This window comes from Cyprinodon tularosa, unplaced genomic scaffold (assembly GCF_016077235.1).
Source record: "Cyprinodon tularosa strain WSP-4 unplaced genomic scaffold, ASM1607723v1 ctg387, whole genome shotgun sequence".
Taxonomy (NCBI): Eukaryota; Metazoa; Chordata; class Actinopteri; order Cyprinodontiformes; family Cyprinodontidae; genus Cyprinodon; species Cyprinodon tularosa.
Window position 1 is genome coordinate 907,600 of NW_024039104.1, and position 18,868 is coordinate 926,467.

At 38.0% G+C, this 18,868-nt stretch overlaps 1 protein-coding gene across 1 annotated transcript in view; it reads left to right on the forward strand.

The window, feature by feature from the left end:
* Window positions 1-18,868, forward strand: part of LOC119791339 (A disintegrin and metalloproteinase with thrombospondin motifs 16) — a 77,861-nt gene that overhangs the window by 8,809 nt on the left and 50,184 nt on the right. The window contains exons 4-7 of the mRNA XM_038297390.1: window positions 11,667-12,054; window positions 13,242-13,444; window positions 17,558-17,641; window positions 17,940-18,099. Coding sequence (XP_038153318.1) covers window positions 11,667-12,054; window positions 13,242-13,444; window positions 17,558-17,641; window positions 17,940-18,099 — 835 coding nt within the window. The remainder of the gene's footprint in view (window positions 1-11,666; window positions 12,055-13,241; window positions 13,445-17,557; window positions 17,642-17,939; window positions 18,100-18,868) is intronic.

The window sequence follows — 18,868 nt, forward strand, 5'->3', positions numbered from 1 at the left end:
TGTGTCTGAATCTAAAGGTTTCGAATGGCACATCTCAAGGGGACAGTTGTTAATCCGTAAGAGCATATCTGCTTTCGAAATAGAAAGATTTAGTCATAAAGGAGTGCAGTGCCTGTAAAAGTGGTTCTCACGGTGGGATGTTGACCAGGACTAACTGGGAAATTGCATCCAAAGGGACAGGGACTTTTTCTGCTGTGACTTAGAGACTGATATTTATCTGTAATCAAAGATATTAATGCTTCAGGGGAAATATAAAGATAGGCACGTAATCCCCAAGATGCCCAAATGTCACATTCCAAGCTCTGACCCATTTTTGTGTTTTTTTTTCTCATAACATCATTTCACTAATCCCAACTGGTCGTCAGATAAATGTTAATCGTTAAGCTATTTAAACTTCTCCTATCTCCTATATTTTGATGTTAGTAATGTTGTTTGACCATGTTTTAACGTATAGGTGTGCTGTATTTATAATGATTGGTTTATTTGATGTGAAATTCATTTATTTCCATTTAATCATTTACCACAGTAATGGGGAAAGTTGTGGCTATATTATGACAGCAGATTGCTGTCTTGGCAATAGTCCAAAAAGATGGTTATTTTGTTTGTTTTTTAGCATGGTGGGCAACTGCAATACAGTTTCATCTCAGTGAATAAGAAAATGATCATACAATTTATTTTAGTTTAGTGATTCAAGTCAAAATTGTAATTATTTATGCCTGAAGTGAGAGCAAAGATTCGCAGCACTGCAGCTGATGTCAGCAGTTCTGTATTAATTTCATACAGATGAATCAAGGGAATTGGTTACAACACTTGTTTTCCCTTTGTTTGGCTACACCTTATCTAACGACTTTAGAATTTAATACATTTGGATGGGCTAAGGTGAAAATAGCTCAGACTGTTTCTTGATGGCCCCAAGTCTTTTTTTTTTTCTTTTTTTTGGTCTAACATTCTTGAAACATGAAGCTGTGAATAACCAATTAACCATTATAGATACTTTTTATCTAGAAATCCAAGGGGGGGGCAAGCAATTACCTTTTTATTTTGCATGGTTATTTTTGTCTTGACCATGACCCAGTCTAGCTAACCGTACTATCCACCATCCATATAGTTTCATACATTTCATGACAGATCCTTATTTGTCTGAATTTATTGGAGTTGGAGAGATACAGGGTTATCTCAATGCTCAGAAGACATTGTTGTTCTCTTGTAAAACTAAAAAAAAAAAAAAAAAAACATGGGAATCCTTCCCTCAAAGGTGAAAAGAACCATTTTCCAACCATTTGTAAGTATATAAATATTTAGGTGTCTAAAGTAATCGTCCTGCAAACCCCTAAATAGTGACTAGCTGAGAGTCAAGGTTTTTATAAAGATGGTGTCACATTGTGGAATAATAACATTTAATCAGACAAAGGCAACCTAGTGTCCAAAAATAGAATAATTGTGGAATTAAGACGTTTATATCCAACTGTTGATGCACAGCCACTGTAACACGCAAGGTTTAGTTTTTTTGTTGATGGTGTTGAGCAAAAAATTGAAAAATTTCTCAGAAATCTTGCTGAATGCATGTTTACATCTTAGTCAAATATCAAATTGGCATAAATGGGTCTCTCTCTATCTATCTGTCTGTCTGTGTGTCTGTCTGTCTGTCTGTCTGTCTATCTATATTCCATTATTAGTATTCTTTCTAATTCCTCTTTGTCTTATTCGGTTGATTCTTTCACACATGGAAACACAACTTTTCCCCCTTCCTCTGCTTAATTACTGGTGTAGTTTTTGCCTTAAGGCTGGTAGAGCAGGAGTGGTAATTTCATGCTGCACACTTGTCCCACCTTTGGGATTTCCAGGATTATATGAGGGATGCTCTGCTGATCAGACATAGCTTTGAAAAGTGAATGGTGTGGTCTTGACATGTTGCTATCTTCAGTTTTTTGCATGCCATTAATGAAGAAAGGTGTTACTAGTTTTATCGCGTGTGAAAATCAATCTTTGCTTCTCCAGTGATGGAAAGATTGATTTTGGATGGATAAGAGTCGGGTCCTGATGGAAATCCCCAATTATTTGGAGAACTAAATAGAAAATACTCTTACTGAACATTAAGGTGCACCTTGTAAAGCAATGAATGCCCCCTCTTTCTTTCCGTTATAGTTTTCTTACCCGTCCACCCCCATTCCTGTTGCAGCTTGCCTCTGTGAGTCTTGACTCCAAGAGCCCAGCTGTTTGCGCCCTCCCAAGAAGTGTTTCAGCTTTTTATGACAGCTATTTGCACCTAGTGGAAGACTGCATGTAATCTGATGACTCTTGCTATAGAACTAGGATCAGTGTGACCTAATCTCCTGACATAGTGGCCAGTATTGGGCATACAAACAGCATTGAAGCATGTTATGTAGTGACACTGGACTGTATTTGCAAGTTAAATAAATTGAATCAGTTCAATTGTGTTTGTTTTTTTGGGGTTTTTTTATGTTAGAAGTAGGAGAGACCGGGGCTAGTTGTCACACTTTTTACACTCATATTTATATCTTGGAATCGAAACATCATATACACTGCTCAAAAAAATTAAAGGAACACTTTGAAAACACAACAGATCCCAAATGGGGAGAAAAATCATGCTGTTTATTTATGCTCATATGGTCTGGGTGATGTGTTAGGAACAAAAGGATGCCACATCATTTGATGGAAATGAAAATGATCAACCTACAGAGGGCTGAATTCAAAGACACTCCAAAAATTACGGTGAAAATATGATGCAGCAGGCTAGTCCATTTTGCTGAAATTTCATTGCTGCAACCCAAAATGGTATTCAGTAATTTGTATGGCCCCCATGTGCATGTATGCATGCCTGACAACGTCGGGGCATGCTCCCAATGAGACGACAGATGGTGTCCTTGGGTATCTCCTCCCAGATCTGGACGAGGGCATCACTGAGCTCCTGAACAGTCTGAAGTGCAACCTTGCGGCGTCGGATGGATGGAAACATAATGTCCCAGAGGTGTTCTATTGGATTTAGGTCAGGCGAGCGTGGGGGCCAATCAGTGGTATTAATTCCTTCATCCTCCAGGAACTTCCTGCATACTCTCACCACATGAGACCGGGCATTGTCGTAAACCAGGAGGAACCCAGGACCCACTGCACCAGCATAGGGTCTGACAATGGGTGCAAGAATTTCATCCCGATACCTAATGGCAGTCAGGGTGCCATTGTCTAGCCTGTATAGGTCTGTGTTCCCCTCCATGGATATGCCTCCCCAGACCATCACTGACCCACCACCGAACGGGTCATGCTGAACAATGTTACAGGCAGCATAACATTCTCCACAACTTCTTCAGACCCTTTCACGTCTGTCACAAGTGCTCAGGGTGAACCTGCTCTCATCTGTGAAAAGCAGAGGGCGCCAGTGGCGGGCTTGCCAATTATGGTGTCCTGTGGCAAATGCCAATCAAGCTCCACGGGGCCGGGCAGTGAGCACAGGGACCACAAGAGGACGTCGGGCCCTCAGGCCACCCTCGTGAAGTCTGTTTCTGATTGTTTTGTCAGACACATTTACACAAGTGGCCTGCTGGAGGTCATTTTGTAGGGCTCTGGCAGTGCTCCTCCTGCTCCTCCTTGGACAAAGGAGCAGATACCGGTCCTGCTGATGGGTTGTAGACCTTCTACGGCCCTGTGCAGCTCTCCTGGAGTAACTGCCTATCTCCTGGAATCTCCTCCATGCTCTTGAGATTGTGCTGGGAGACACGGCAAACCTTCTGGCAATGGCATGTATTGATGTGCTATCCTGGAGGAGTTGGACTGCCTGTGTAACCTCTGTAGGGTCCAGGTATCGCCTCATGCTAACAGTAGTGACAGTGACTCTAGCCAAATGCAAAACTGGTGAAAGAGTCAGAAAAGATGAGGAGGGGAAAAAATGTCAGTGGCCTCCACCTATAAAACCATTCCTGTTTTGATGGTCGTCTCGTGGTTGCCCCTCTAGTGCACCTGTTGTTAATTTCATTAACACCAAAGCAGCTGCAACTGATTAACAACCCCCTCTGCTACATATCCTGACCAAATCAATATCCTAGAAGTTAAATTCACTTGATGCCATACCCGGTTTTCAAAGTGTTCCTTTAATTTTTTTGAGTAGTGTTTTTAAAAAAATATGTACCTGATGAAAGACCAAAGTTTCAAGTATATATTTTGTATCCATGGCTCTTCATATCTTGTGTCAGTACAGAGTTATAAGCAATCAATTCGACCACAAGTTGCCCCATCAAAGGGTAAGTTGTCAACACTATTAGGTGTAAGATGTCACACAGAATTTTGCAACCAATAGAATAAGGACAAAAGAATTGTTATTTCCTTAATGGAAAGTGGATAAATGACAATAATTCACTCTTATTACACTTAGAATATGATATATCATGAAATATTATGCAACAAGCATTACAAAACAAACTGGTCCTGGAACAAAAAGAGATCTCACTAGTCAGACTCTCCATCTCAGTTGCAGTATTGGCACACGTAGAACGAATTGCCAGGGGTGCATTCTTAATGTGCCCATCATTTCATGCACTGCAACCATGGTTGTCCTGGACAGCTATTTCCAATGGGTTCTTTAAGGACCAGGCACAGGGACTAATCTTCTTCCAATGAGGAGTCATCTGGAGTTTATCTTTTTTGCATTTGCTCTCTATTTCTTCCCAGTGCATTGCTTCTTTTGCTCTGTGATTTTTTTACATTGCCTTTCTTTTTGAACATTTTTGTCTTCCCTTTTGCCTGCCTTTCTGCTTCATTGACCTCTTTCACCGGTGTGTCAGTGAGAATAGAGGTGTTTCCCTTCTCTGCTGGGTAACTTTTTTTTATCTTGGACCAGCTTTTGGGTAATGCCTTATATCCTCTAGAGTAAATGCATTGATGGAGGAGGCCTGGAATAGCTTCTTGGTTGGTGCTTGGGCCTAGAGCAGCTGGGCCATTGTTGGTCCAGCGCTGGCCCAGTTGGTGCTTGGGCTTGGTAGAGCTAGGTCCTGGTAAGGCTGAATCCCTGTTGCACGAAAGCAAGCTTGAATGTTATGTGGGGTTGCAGTTATCGGATAAGTAGTTGCTACAATCCCAGGGATGTCATAAATGCTGAGTGCTTTCCTGAGGTTGTTCTCTTATAACTCCTGACCATCTTTTAACTTTCTCCTTTCTTTTAAACAACTATTTTTTTTTTCTTTTAAAAGTAAAATCTTCTTTAGGGTGTGCTAATTAAAATTATTTGAAAATTATAGTTTTGGGGTAGTCGTTACATGTGACAACTTACCCCAAAATGACCATGTTTGCTAATTCTAGCTTTAGCTTAACGTTAATTTAAATCAGAACAATGACTGATGTATGACTTGATGTCTTAATATCTATTTTAACAAGTCCACATGTATAACTCCTAGAATTGTATCTAAATTAAATTTAAGAAATATAGTCAATATTTTTTACTTTGTGTAGTGGAAAATGTTCAATTGGTGTTCATCTAAACTAACAATGTGTTGTCTTCCTCTCACTCAGTCCATAGGACCTTACCATACAAACGAAGAAAACTAGTATTCCAGTTTTTAGTTGCACCCTCTGGTGGAGAGGATAATTGCAGTGTGACAACTTACCTGTGTGACAACTAGCCCCGATCTTCCCTACATCAAAGTTTCTTATGACATCCTTTTAACTTTAAGGGATTATCAGGATGTATTCCACCAAATGGACTTGTACAAATAAAATGTATAGTGGTTTACCTCTAAATGCATGATGTAATGTGCTCCTCTCACTGTAACACTAAAATCCACATTGCAGAGGTTTCCAAACTTGGCTCAGGAATTATCAGGGAAATTCTGCCAAAGTTTACCCCTAACAAAAGCAACTGCATCTATTGAAGTCACCCATTAAAAAAAACAAAGAAGTTGTTCTTTTTAAGGCAATGGAAGAGCAATGGCTTTCCTGAGAGAATGAATATAGAGTACACAAAAGAAAGCAGTTGGGTTAACCTCCTGCGGTCCGCTTGAACAAAAGGAATGGGATTTAATAGGGAAGGATATGATTTTTTCACCTTCATTAGGAAGTACAGATTGTAAACTGGAGTTGATGATTTGCAGCCCAGCTTTCTTAAAAACCGTAAATTTCAGTCCCCTGTTTTATTAGCAAATTAGATGAAGCACTTTAGAGAGCAGTCTGGCTTCTGCAAGCATCACTCCACGGAAACTGCCCTGCTTGAAGTATCTAGTGATATTATGATGTCCGCAGAATCTGGAAAATGCACTCTTTTTGTGTTGTTAGATCTCTCATCAGGATTTGACATGGTCAACAACGGAATTTTGCTGACAAGATTATGAACCTGCTCATGGTCCCTCGTACTAGTTACAGGATCAGGGGAAATTGCTCCTTTCATGTTACACATGCCAATTGGTGTCACCCTGGGTGTGCAGGGTTAGAATATGAACTGAAAGACCTCAGAGAGTTCACATTCAAACGCAAAATTAGGTGTGTCAAGATATTGACTTCTACCATTGATGGAAGTTACAGTAATCAAGTAAAATTGATAAGAATCAAAGTTTTGGCTTTAATTTAAAATGATTTGAGGTCATTCAGGGCTGCACAATGGAGCAGTAGGTAGCACTTTTGCTTTTTAGCAGGAAAGTTCTGGGTTTGATTCCTTTCTATTTTCATGGAGTCTCCCTGTGCATGCGTAGGTTCTCTTGGAGTACTCCGGCTTCCTCCCACAGCCCAAAAAGATGACTTTTAAGTTAATTGGCTTCTAAAAATTGTCCTTAGGTGCGAGTGTTTGTGTGTGCATGGTTTTGTGTTTCTGTGTTTCCCAGTGACAGATTGGCGACCTGTCCAGGGTCTCGTCCATAAACTGCGGGAGATAGGCACCAGCGGGAGAATATGGATGGATGGATGAGCTCATTCAGACCTTATAGGATAATGTTGAACACTAATGACAATAATAATAGTATTACACAACCAGCTCTCAATCAGGATTGATTAATTACAATTAATTGGTCCTTGGTCCAATACACCGGATTCATATGACTCAATTACCTCCTCAGTATGGACTAATCTAATTTAGACACATCTTTTTAGACGCATCTTAAAGTTTTAGCACTTGAGGAGTTAAGGTTGACAGCTGTCATATGATTTTTAAACGATATGTTTTAATGCAAAACCATTTCATTGTTGCTCTGGCTGTGTGCTTTGGTACATTTTCTTGCTGGAAATAGATTTTTTTTTTTTTCCCCAGAGTTGCCGTATATCAGCTTATATATATTTTTTTTATAACTCTAAATAGCATCTATATCCCTGTTGTGAAAGAAAAACATCTCTATGGCATTAGTGCCCTGCCAATATGTTTCATACTGAGGTTGGGACTGAGTTTTGTTTGGTTTTTTTTGCCACACAAAATTCTTCCTAATGTGTGGTATAGACACCAAGGAGATTTGGCTGCATGCTTTAATATCACAGTTGTAGTAATTACTCTAAACTAAATATTTTAGTAATCAATGTAGGATCTCTAAACCATAAGATGTATGACATTCCTTTTTATTCCTTTTGTCTAATCACACCAGGAACCTTATTGCTTTACCCAGACAAAAAACAATGCTAACTATCTTAAGGTTTGAAGGCTGACTGCAACTTGAGGTCAAATGCCTCTATTGAAACCATATGTTAACAATTGGCTGTAATTACACGGTGGCAGCGCAGATGCCATTTAAAATCAAGCAGTTCTTGTCACATGTAACTGTACATTTTTCTTTATGAATGGCATGAAGACAATAAGAGGCCATTTCTTCAAATGCTTCTGCTTTTGTTTTGATTTAGTTCATGTATTGTTTTCCCACCCTCTGCCTTGTTAAAAAAAAAAGAAAAAAAGAGAAAAGTCATTAGTTTTTTGTAGTTAATGTTGACTCAGTGTTTGTCACAAATGCCTAGATTTAAACATTTTCCAAAACCAGATGCAACACTAAGAGGATAAAAAGCGGGAGGGTTCATTGATTTTTGTGTGGAACAATCTATAAGGTATTGAAAAGTACTTTCCTTGCAAATACCCAGAATAAGGATTCCATGCTGGCATTCTCAACTTTCAAGTTCCATGCCTGTCAAATCCAGTCAGTCAATTAACAACCAGTCAGTAAAAGAACTTTGAAACACATGTCGTACAAGACATAAGGGAGTATATAGGTTAGAGGCTGTTTGTGCAAACTGTATAATAGAAGCAAGGATACATCCTTTTTTTTACTGGTATCCCTAATGATCAGGGCTGAAAGAATTAATCTGATTAATCGTCAGTTAATTTAGTAATTGATTAATCGTTAACTAGACCCACTTAGAGCAGTAATTATATCAAAATATAAAAACATTTTGCTTTTAGAGAAAAACTTTTTTTTTTCCATCTATCAATATGCTCTATCCAGAACTCCAGTGGAAAAGTTTTAGATTCACCTGGTTTGATTTCATAAAAAAATCTTCTTTAAGGAAACTTTGGCTATCAGATTTATTCTTATTAATCTATTAATCAAATAAATAATCGATGGATTAATAGATTTACAAAATAATTGTTAGTTACAGCCCTAGTATCGATTATCTGTCAGTATTGGGCATCACCCATGTCGTACGTGTTCTTGTAAAAAACAACCCGATATTCTGAACCGATACCACTGCTATGTTTGACTAAGATCACAGTATCAACACAGATAAGTGAGCTGCAGCTGTCAAGAGGCCCTCTGTTGAGATCCCCCCCCCCCCTCTACTTCAACTACGCTGCACAGGATCCTATATAAAAATAAAGTTTGTAGGCTTAGCATTTTAGAAAATAAGATTAAGAACTTTTCAAATTTACAAAGATTTTTTTAGCACTTCTATCTGTACTCTGCATCAGCGAGTACTAAAATGTCAGAGCTTCTGCTCGTACATTATTAGGAGAAATTTGGTATCAGGAAATGCCTACTAGATGGCATTCAGAAAGCTGATCTATCTTTTTTCTTTAAGCCAGGAAAAAATCAAATATACGCCAAAGAGGAGGTCTGATTTTTAAAGACAGTTTCTTTTTTTATATTTTTATAAAGAGAAATGAAAACTTTTGAGTGTTGCTTTTTAAAGATATTCTTCATGAGTGTTGGAGAGACACTTCCATCCGCACACCTTTATCTTTTAAAAAGAATTTAAAATATAGCGAATATCCTTTAAGTACTAAGTTCAAATTTGTCTCCAGCTGTAAATGTCTCACTATGCGTTTTGGGACAGTGTTTCTTTGTCAGAAAACAGTAACTGAGTGATGGCAAGTGATTATTAGCTGACAAAGTAACACTTGTAAACAAGACGTTCTCACCAAAAGCTTGAGTAAGGGCATGAAAATGGACACATTTTAAAAAAGGACGTACTGTACATGCTCAGTCATACTGGCAAACATCCAGCTAATTGTTGGATGTTTCGTTGCACTTTATTTCATGCCTCTGTTCCACGTCGAAACATAAACATTATACTGTGTTTAGAAACTTACTGTACTCTCTGAAAACAACCTCTGACTACTTTCTTTCCCATTTTTCTGGCTGCAGCAATAAAAGACAACACAATCCACTCAGCAAAAGGAAAACAGAGACTGTAGTTAATTAAAAAACTGAAAGAAATTACTAAATTTGCCAAGTGATTTGAGAGACTTCAATGCCAGCTGACTGTCAGCACAGATGTGTTGCACATTTATAGAGGCTGGAAAAAAAGAGATAAACAACATAGGAAAGGAAATTTGATCCAAATGACTCTGCTTGCTATTTTGGTAGGGTTTTAAAAGAGACGTTATATTATGAATTTGTCAATTCATTAAGAATTCTATTAAAACGTATTCCAAAAGATATAAATTATTATTCCTGATGTGCAATATGGGCTGTTATTACTTTTGCTGACTGAAGGGAAAAGAGGTTAATAGTCACAAGGTTGCTTCAAATCTTTTTGCTGCATATTCATGATGTAGATCTCTTGTGCCACCATGATCCAAGGTTCCTTAATATTCCTTATATGTTAATTTGGTGTGGTGAGTGTTGAGCTTATTAAAGTACAGTTTTTTCATGGTTGTGTTTAAGAAAGCAATTTGAGATGATTTAAGTTTGTAACCTAGTACACTATCATCATTAAAATAGCCATCAGTAGATTGGTTATCTTGTAGGTTGTGACATTTACGATACTCGGTTGTTGTTAGGAACGTGATTTACGCCAAGAGCAAGTCCCTTCACAATTAACCCAACACCTGACTGAACTATGATATAAAGCAGGGTTGATCCATTCCTTTTTTTAATGCAAAATTCTTAACACTATTCTTGTATTGCAATGATTGAAGCTGAGCCTTAGCAGACCGATTTTTAAGTGTCCAAATCTGGTGAACCAGTGTTGCCTATTTTTCCTGGTCTTCGCTGACAGAGCCCTTGATATCGGCTTTGGTTGTGGTTTGCCAGCTACATGGAGATACAACATGTATTGAGGTTAGTTATTCTCCCTTAAGGCTTTCTGTTAAACTCAGAAAAGCCTGCCTTATTCCACCCTGTCACTTTCAAAGTTTCTATATCATAATTTTCTCATATTTATGCTCAGTTTGATCATAGTTAATGGTATAGTGGAGGATTTTCTTTGTCCGGGTGGATCATCTAAATAAGTGGTGGTCCTCCTAATTGTCAATCATTCTGGTGATATGTTTATGTAAAGCCATCCTACATGCTCGTCCCCATTTTCAAAATTGCAAATCTTCCTTTGGAAAGTAACCTTGTATGAGAGATGCAAACAGCTTTTAAACAGAGCGTGCATGAAAAGAAATGGGGTTTTTCATGCTCTCGCATTAGTTTAATAGGCATTTCCTCTCAGGAGCGGGTACAGGGTTGTGGATGTTTTGTTTTTTTTTTTTTGTTTTTTTTACTTGCAAAAAATCCTCCACTATACCTTTAAATATTCATGACTTAAATATATAGATTAGTATATGCACTGAGTTGCTGCCTTGTGATTGGCTGACTTAATGTTTGAGAAACTAAACAATTGAAAAGCTCTGCCTAATGAATTTCTTCGTATTGTATTCAGTCATTCATCTCTTTGTTGGATTACAAGTATGACCCTCTACCAAACAAATTGAAAGTGAATTTAAACTGTAAGTCAGGGTACATGTTCAAGATAAGTTTTAACTTACAATATAGGTTGAGAGAAAACTTCCAACACTGCAAAAGTCTTCTTTTTTTTTTTCTTTTTTTCTCTTTGCTGGTAAGTAGCCACTGACCTCGAAAAAGAACAGATGTTAGAGAAAGAGACCAAGCTAATAATTGAACTGCACAGACATTTAACGGATGCAGGTTCGGAGTGACCAAGGGGTCACATCTTGACTAATTGTTGACTAAGACAAGTTTGGGAGCTCAACAAATAGCTGCATGGTAACATGTTGCAGCTATTAAGAGTTCAGCCCTTTAGGCTATGTTTAGTTGAAGAGAAAAAATGACTTTTTAGTCTAGAACATAAAAAAAAAACAATTTCTTCACTTGTGTTTTTTCTTTTTGTTACTTTTTTTGGCTCATATATTGTAAAAATATATTAATGTTGAACTCGAATATTAGCTTACCGTTTATCTGTTGTTAAACATGACTATGCATGCAGTTTATCTGGAGTAATGTAGCTGAGTCAACCTTTTATTTTGTCTCTAGTCAGGTTTGATCCGAACACAGGATGCAGACTACTTCTTGAGACCAGTGTCCCGTAGCCTTGCAGAGAAGGAGAACTTCACCTCTCCTATCAGTCACCAGCCACACATCCTCTACAAGAGTGATGGAAACACCAATTCAAAGCAGACCCATCACAAGCTTCACAGTCTTCAGAAAAGATCTACTGATTCATCTCATCACAAATCAAGATTACCTTCCTCAACTGAGCCTCTGCAAATTCAAAAAGGTTCCAGCCATGTTAATCTGCATGACAAAAGTAATGACACAAGTTATGGAGGCCAGCTGAAGCATGGAGAGCGCAGCCGTCATCGCAGTTATTACAAACATGGGGAAAAGCAGAGGCAGCACTTCTGTGGGAGAAGGAAGAAATGTATGTAAGGGCACTTTCTTATTTTATTTTCTAAACCAGCAACATTCATTGCATAACATATATTGCTTAGAAAAATGTCTTATATAGAATTCTACATATGCAATTGATTCATTAGTAGTTAAGCTTTACTCGGATAAGCCACATGTTAAATCACTATGACAGGAAAACATCTGTCGGATGTAGGAGTTTACTCTGCAACCGGAGGGTTGCCAGTTCAAGCCCAAGCTCTGCCATCAGTGTTGTCCTTGGGCAAGACACTTCACCTCCACTATCTACAGATGGTGGTCAGAGGGAAAGGAGCCTTGCTCTAAAATGTAATTTGCTATCATCAGTGTGTGACTGAATGACTGAAAGTAGTGTAAAGCGCTTTGGTCAAGTCTCCTGACTTGAAAAAGCTCTATACAAGTACAGGTCTTTTACTATTTACCATTTTATTGGGTTGTGGTTGCATAGGTACAGATGAAAACAATCAAAATCAATTCCTACACATTAGAAAAGCATTAATCTAGCGAAAACGTTTTATCATGCAGAATATGTATTTTAAATTATTTAATTAAAGATGGCTTGAGCTGCTGAACACATTGCAATTGGCCAATGACTGCTGTCCTACAACCTCTTGCCCAACACATAACTAAAATGTCTAAATAGACTCCCCAGCAGGCCAGTGTTTGAGCCAGCTGTGTTGAAGCAGAAAAGCATCTAAATATTGACCATCCGGCTTGAGTTTGAGAGCACTAGTTCAAATATTTCTAATGATATAACAGCAAGATCAGGTATTACTACATTTATCACTGAGGCCATTTAGAGGCATCAGTCAAGGATTTCCCAGGTGCCCTGCACAACCCCAACTGCCTGACCCTTAGGAGAAGATAACCTGTCAATTCCTATATAAACAACCTTTCATTATCTTATCCAGGTCAGGTGATAAAAAAGGAAGATTTTCTTCATGTAGAAATTAGAGCTGATGTTATTTATTATGTACCATTTCATTAGGACATAAAAATCTGCTCATTCATTTATTATGGTTCATTAAGCTGGATGTTTTGTTATTTACCCTAAAAAGCTATTTTACTGAAACTTAATAAGGACCCTCAGTAGAATTATTTTAGATCTTTACCATGTCTTAAAAATAAATAAAATGTTAATTTAAATTTGTTTTTTTTGTTGTCTGGAATTTATTTTGACAGATATGCCAAAACCTCCAGAAGAGGAGGTTTTCATCCTTCCAGATGAGTACAAGTTTGTCCCCAGGAACAAACGGGCAGTGCTGACGAAGAATCAACCCAACCAGAAGCTCAATGTGGAGACACTGGTGGTAGTTGACAAAAAGATGATGAATAACCACGGCCATGAGAACATCACTACATATGTACTTACTGTGCTTAACATGGTGAGATAAATTACTTTTGTAAGTACTGTTACAATAGTCTCAGTTAACATTGTTTCTTATATTAACACAATAAATGTAGGTTCTTAATTATTTGTTATAGATTTATGAATAAACTATTTTAGGTATGCAAAACAGCTTGTTTGAAAAAAGATTAGCCATTTAAAACTCCCATTCATTGTCTAAAAATGAAACAACCTTCTCTTATTTACATTAGTATAGGGATTTTTGTGGACAATGCTTAAACAGAGATTTACTTCTGGTTCCTTTTGAGTAGTTTTAATATGTGTGGTTTTGAGGACATTGATTTGATACTGGCTATTAATAGCAACTAAAATATGGTTATTGCATGCCAGAATACGTAGTAATGATTAGCAAATGACATAAGACAATGGGACTTTTTAAATAATAGACTGCAACCATACCGCATAAAAATGTAAACATTTCATACATCAATATTAGGAGGCAATTGGTTGTCGTTAGTGAGGCACACATGAAATTCCCTTGTTTTATTTAACACATGGAAAGTGCTACCAGTTGCATGATTTCAGCGTGAAACCTATAACTGGTCTGTAAGTTAAACTACATTAAGCCTAAATTAGATATGCACCCAGCTTCCCTAAAATGAAAAAGTTGACAATTACTGTCTAGATTTATGAACATTTACATGCATAGGCAAAAAAAATTTTCAGGAAGTTTAAGTTTTTTAATTGATAATTATGTCATAAGAAGGGTTTACTGTATATCTGGCAAAGTCACTGACCTGGTAAAGCCCCCCCCCCCAAAAAAACAACTAAATTTTTCTTTCAGTACCATACCAAAAAAGTTTAAAAATTCACTTTGTTTTCCAAGTTTGAAGACATTTCGCCTCCCATCCAGAAAGCTTTCTCAATCCAAAATGTCTGAAGTTGCATTGAGTTCCAGGCCTATACAGTAACCCAAACAAGCATTCATTGAATTATCTGTATAGAAGGAGTGCATACATATATCAATCTGCTCTCTATAGCTTATAGAATGACTATTTCATTTACAATATATCAGTTTTAAGGTGCCACAGTTTTGAAGACAGGACAGTATTTGGCAAGCTTTGTTCCACTAATTTTTATCTAAAAATGCTGATGTGTCAAATGGAGAGTAAGAATTATAAATGTATAATAACCTTCAAAATGCACATTGGGTCATTTGGTTCTCAGCTGTTGATATGTAGTCATGGTAGGGTATCACATTAAAAACATTAAAGGGTTTACTAAGTTTTCTTTTTTTTTTTTTTTTTTTTTTTTAGGCTTATTTATTCAAGAGGCTTTTCATCTGTTGTCACCACACGGATTGTAACTTAAGCTAAACATACAGTTTATTTGAGGTGTGAAGGCTTAGGGTTTAGTAACTGGATATCCATGTCTTTTTTAAAAGGTCTAAAAAAGACAAGAAGTTATCAAAACGAGCACATCTGCAAACATGAAACTGATCCAAAGTGAGGTCATTGGTGCGGCTTTCAGTGTCCCTCTGCTGATCCTAGCTGATCTGCAAGAGAAATCTGTCACGCCCATTTTGCTACCTAATGACTGACTGACAAATCCAAAGATAATCCTTCTATTTCCAAAACATGGCTCTGTCAAGTAAGCCAGCCATGAAGGAGTCGCCTAAATACAGAGGAGGATCACAGAAAACACCCACATCACTAGCTTCTACCTACCAGGAAATTTGATATTTCTTGAAAAACGTAATTATATACGTCAACTAATTAATCGCAGAGTTGTCTGTTTTTTTCCTTAAGGGCAATCTGAAAAGACTCAAACATGTTTTGTAATCACTCATTTAGTATAAGGTATTTAAGTTGTTTACCTGTAAACCAGGGACGTGGCTAGACCTATTTTAGGGTGGCTGAAGTCATCCCTTCGTTGGTATTAGCCACCCCATAATTATTTTGCGATTTTTATTGTTATTTTTTTATTTATTGATTTTTTTTCCATATAACCCCAAACAATTGCAGTAAAGCACTGAAAACGAGCCACCAAGAAGGCAAGTTAATCTGAAGATAAGTTCCTGTTAGTTTATTTACAAACACAATTATTTATACAATTATTAATATCGTTAGGATATTCATTTCCTTCATTGGCTCCGCGTCCAGCGTCACGTCACGTGGTACACGGCCATCAACTGGACCATAGCAGCTGTGCAGTGCAGCAACAGCGCGCCCTTTGAATCTCCACACAGTCATCGAGCTTGATTAGGAAAGTTATGGTTGCGTGCAGATACATACGGTGAGTTTGCCATTTGATGTCAGCGGTTTACATTTTCTTCACTTTACCTGGAGTGAGGAAAGAGACAATATAGGCCTAATAGCTTGTCTGATTCAGTAGGAATTACGTTACCATGGTGAACAAAGTCAGTGGTGTGGGAAAACACGATGTTGTTGTAGCCTACTAGCATCATTATAATAGTTTTGTCACAGGAGCAGTGATGGGCAGTAGCGCCGCTACATGTAGCGAAGCTATTAGTTTAACTACATTTTCAAGTAGCTTGACCGTAGCGTCGCTGCTTTATTTATCAAGTAACTTTCCTGTAGCGACGTTATTGTTTTGATCAAGTAGCGACGTAGCGTCCACAAACGCTACAAAATCCAGGGCAAAACTAAGAAATGAAACCAGGTTTTCTATTTCTAAACAACAATCAGCCACAAAACTACTGTAAATAGCAGTTTCAGCTGACGCTTTATAAGTGGCGTAGTAGCACAGGCACACTCCGTAGGGTTAAACAAGCGCACCTTTTCCGAGGCTGTCGTTCTATTGGCTGGAAAGGTTGCTAGGCAACGATCCAACTGCAGTCTGAGAGAGCAAAACAAATCCGCAAGCAGAGCGTAACTGAGACCCGTGCAGAGCGGAGATGGAGGCAAGCGAGAGGAAAAAATATCTGTGATAATATAGAAAATATCTGTTTAAATCTGAGAGAAGAAACAAAGATTTTTGAGAGAAGAGAAAATATTTGAGAGAGAGCGCATGTTTTGAGTGTGAGCATTATAAGTTTTGAGTGCAAGAAGATGAAATTCTTTTCTCTAATTGAAGTTATGTGCTCTTGCATTATGGCAGGATAATTCTCCCATATCTATGTGCCACCATTCTGATAGGGCGACACTGTGTGATATGGTAGTGCTTCCTTGGGTTGACTATAGTTCTAAGTTGTACGTTTCATATACTGTTGATTTTGTGTTTTCATTAATACATTGTACTTAAAAATACTTCCTTTATTTGCATTAAAACTTTGTCAGACTGATGTGAAAAAGTCTCAAGGATATCCTTCTTTTCAATGATGCTATTGCCTATTGCCTACTGTCCATTTATGCAACTTGTATTTTGTGGTTAAACTTTAGATTAAGCAGAAATCTATCAAAGATAATGCTGCATTTATTGTTAAGTTCCTCACATATATGTGTTTCTCTCTGTGCCAGGTGTAGAGAAAGACATGCCAAAGTCCAGGTCACACACACACACCAAGCACACACACAGAAACAGGGTTATTGCAAAGCAGACAGGGGTTCCTGACAGGTTGTGGGTGCAGGGGAGATGGGGAAAGATGAATGGCCAGGTTAAGGGTTTATGAAGATGTTGGGAGTCTGTTGGTTAGACAACTGTCTTCTGTAGAAGGTTTCCATTATGATGAGTGGCGAACCACTTGCCTTCTTCCATTTATGCAGTAATGCATGGCACCTACCATTTACTCTTTGTAATTTAGCACATTTTAACTGGTGTAGTTTAGTTGGTGAAGTAGCATTAGTGAGGGAAGTGTTTCCCAGGTATGTTGCTCTTAAAATAATGAATTTATAGACAGCGCCTTAGAAAGTGCACTGAAAAAATTTCGGCGCGCGCTACGCGCGCGCAATATCTTGCCTAGGGGCTAAGCCACCCATGTCTCTCAAACCTAGTGACGGCCCTGCTGTAAACAAAGGATCTCCATGGAAACTGTTTCCTCCGTGTGGCATCCAAACAAATCGGAACAGGATGTGCAAATCTGAACCTCTGTTAAACACTGGGGTTCTGCCATAGTGTTCTACATAGAAGTTACTTATATATTGCATTAAAAAGGCGCATCAATTAATGCGTTGTGTGCTCTCCTCTGCAGGTTTCCAGTTTATTCAAGGATGGCACAATAGGAGGGAATATCAACATTTTTATAGTGGGTCTCGTTCTGTTGGATGAAGAGCAGGTAAGGATATATATTGTGAAGTGTAATTTATAAAAGAACTCGTAAAGGAGTAAGAATAACCATAGGGCAGGAAAAAAACATGTAATATTAGTATTCACAACGGCAATACATGTCTTTCTTCATTCTATGTTTGACTATTTCTTTTTGTATAATAGATTTGATTTACGACCATTTTTATACCTTTTTAAATGGAATTAAGGAGTGTTGCAAGACCTGTCATAAATCAAAAAGCAATCCCATACCTCCTTAAAAGCATAATGGTTATTTTTTTTGTTTTTTTATTAATTACCTCTTCCAGAATGGCTTGTTCATCAGCCACCATGCTGACCACACTTTAAACAGCTTCTGTCACTGGCAGTCAATTCTTGGAGGTAGAGAAGGCCGACACCATGACCACGCCATCCTCCTCACAGGACTCGACATTTGCTCTTGGAAAAATGAACCCTGTGATACCCTTGGTATGACTTAATTGTGTTTCACTTTCATGTAGCTGAAATTGCAGAATCAAAGGGACCTGCACTCCTGAGGGATTCAGCGGGGCTGAGCTCTGTTTCACATTCTTCATGAGCTGTATAAAAGGCTTTCTGCGTCACATACCAATACAGTCTCACTCCCAACGTGTCAATATCTCTCTTGATGGTGGTACCCCTCTCGTAATTTTTGACGTTCAAGGGTGTTTGAAGGTTTTGGCAGGAACTTGCAAAAATTTCCCAAGAACTGCACAGTGAAAAAAGGAGCACTGAACCATCCTTTACCTAAACTCTAACCCCTAAAACCTGAAGAAACGATAATTTACATGTTACCATACACTCGCAAAGATACCAACAATAATTTTTTCAGCTAAAATGTTTTTAAAAATAAGTTGCGGGTAACTTTCTGTAATGTCCGCAACCTGTCATTTACCCTGGGCGTCAATATGTCCGTGTTGAACAAGTTGGGAGTGAGGATGTGTTGCAAATACAGCTGCTTAATATTTTTCAGAGATGAGGTGAAACTGGAAGACAATATGGTGTCTCTGCTCTATCTAACCTCAGATGTATATTGTTGGGGCAATTTAAATTTTAAGATCTTACAATTAATAGAGCAGATCAATAAGAAAGTGGATTATCTGAAAGAGGCACCTGATTGACATCCTCCCTTGGGGGGAAAAAAAGCCTTTTCAGTTAATTTAAAAGGGACGGAAGATTCCTTTTGCATTAATGCGTCTGATGACAGGAACCAAGGGGT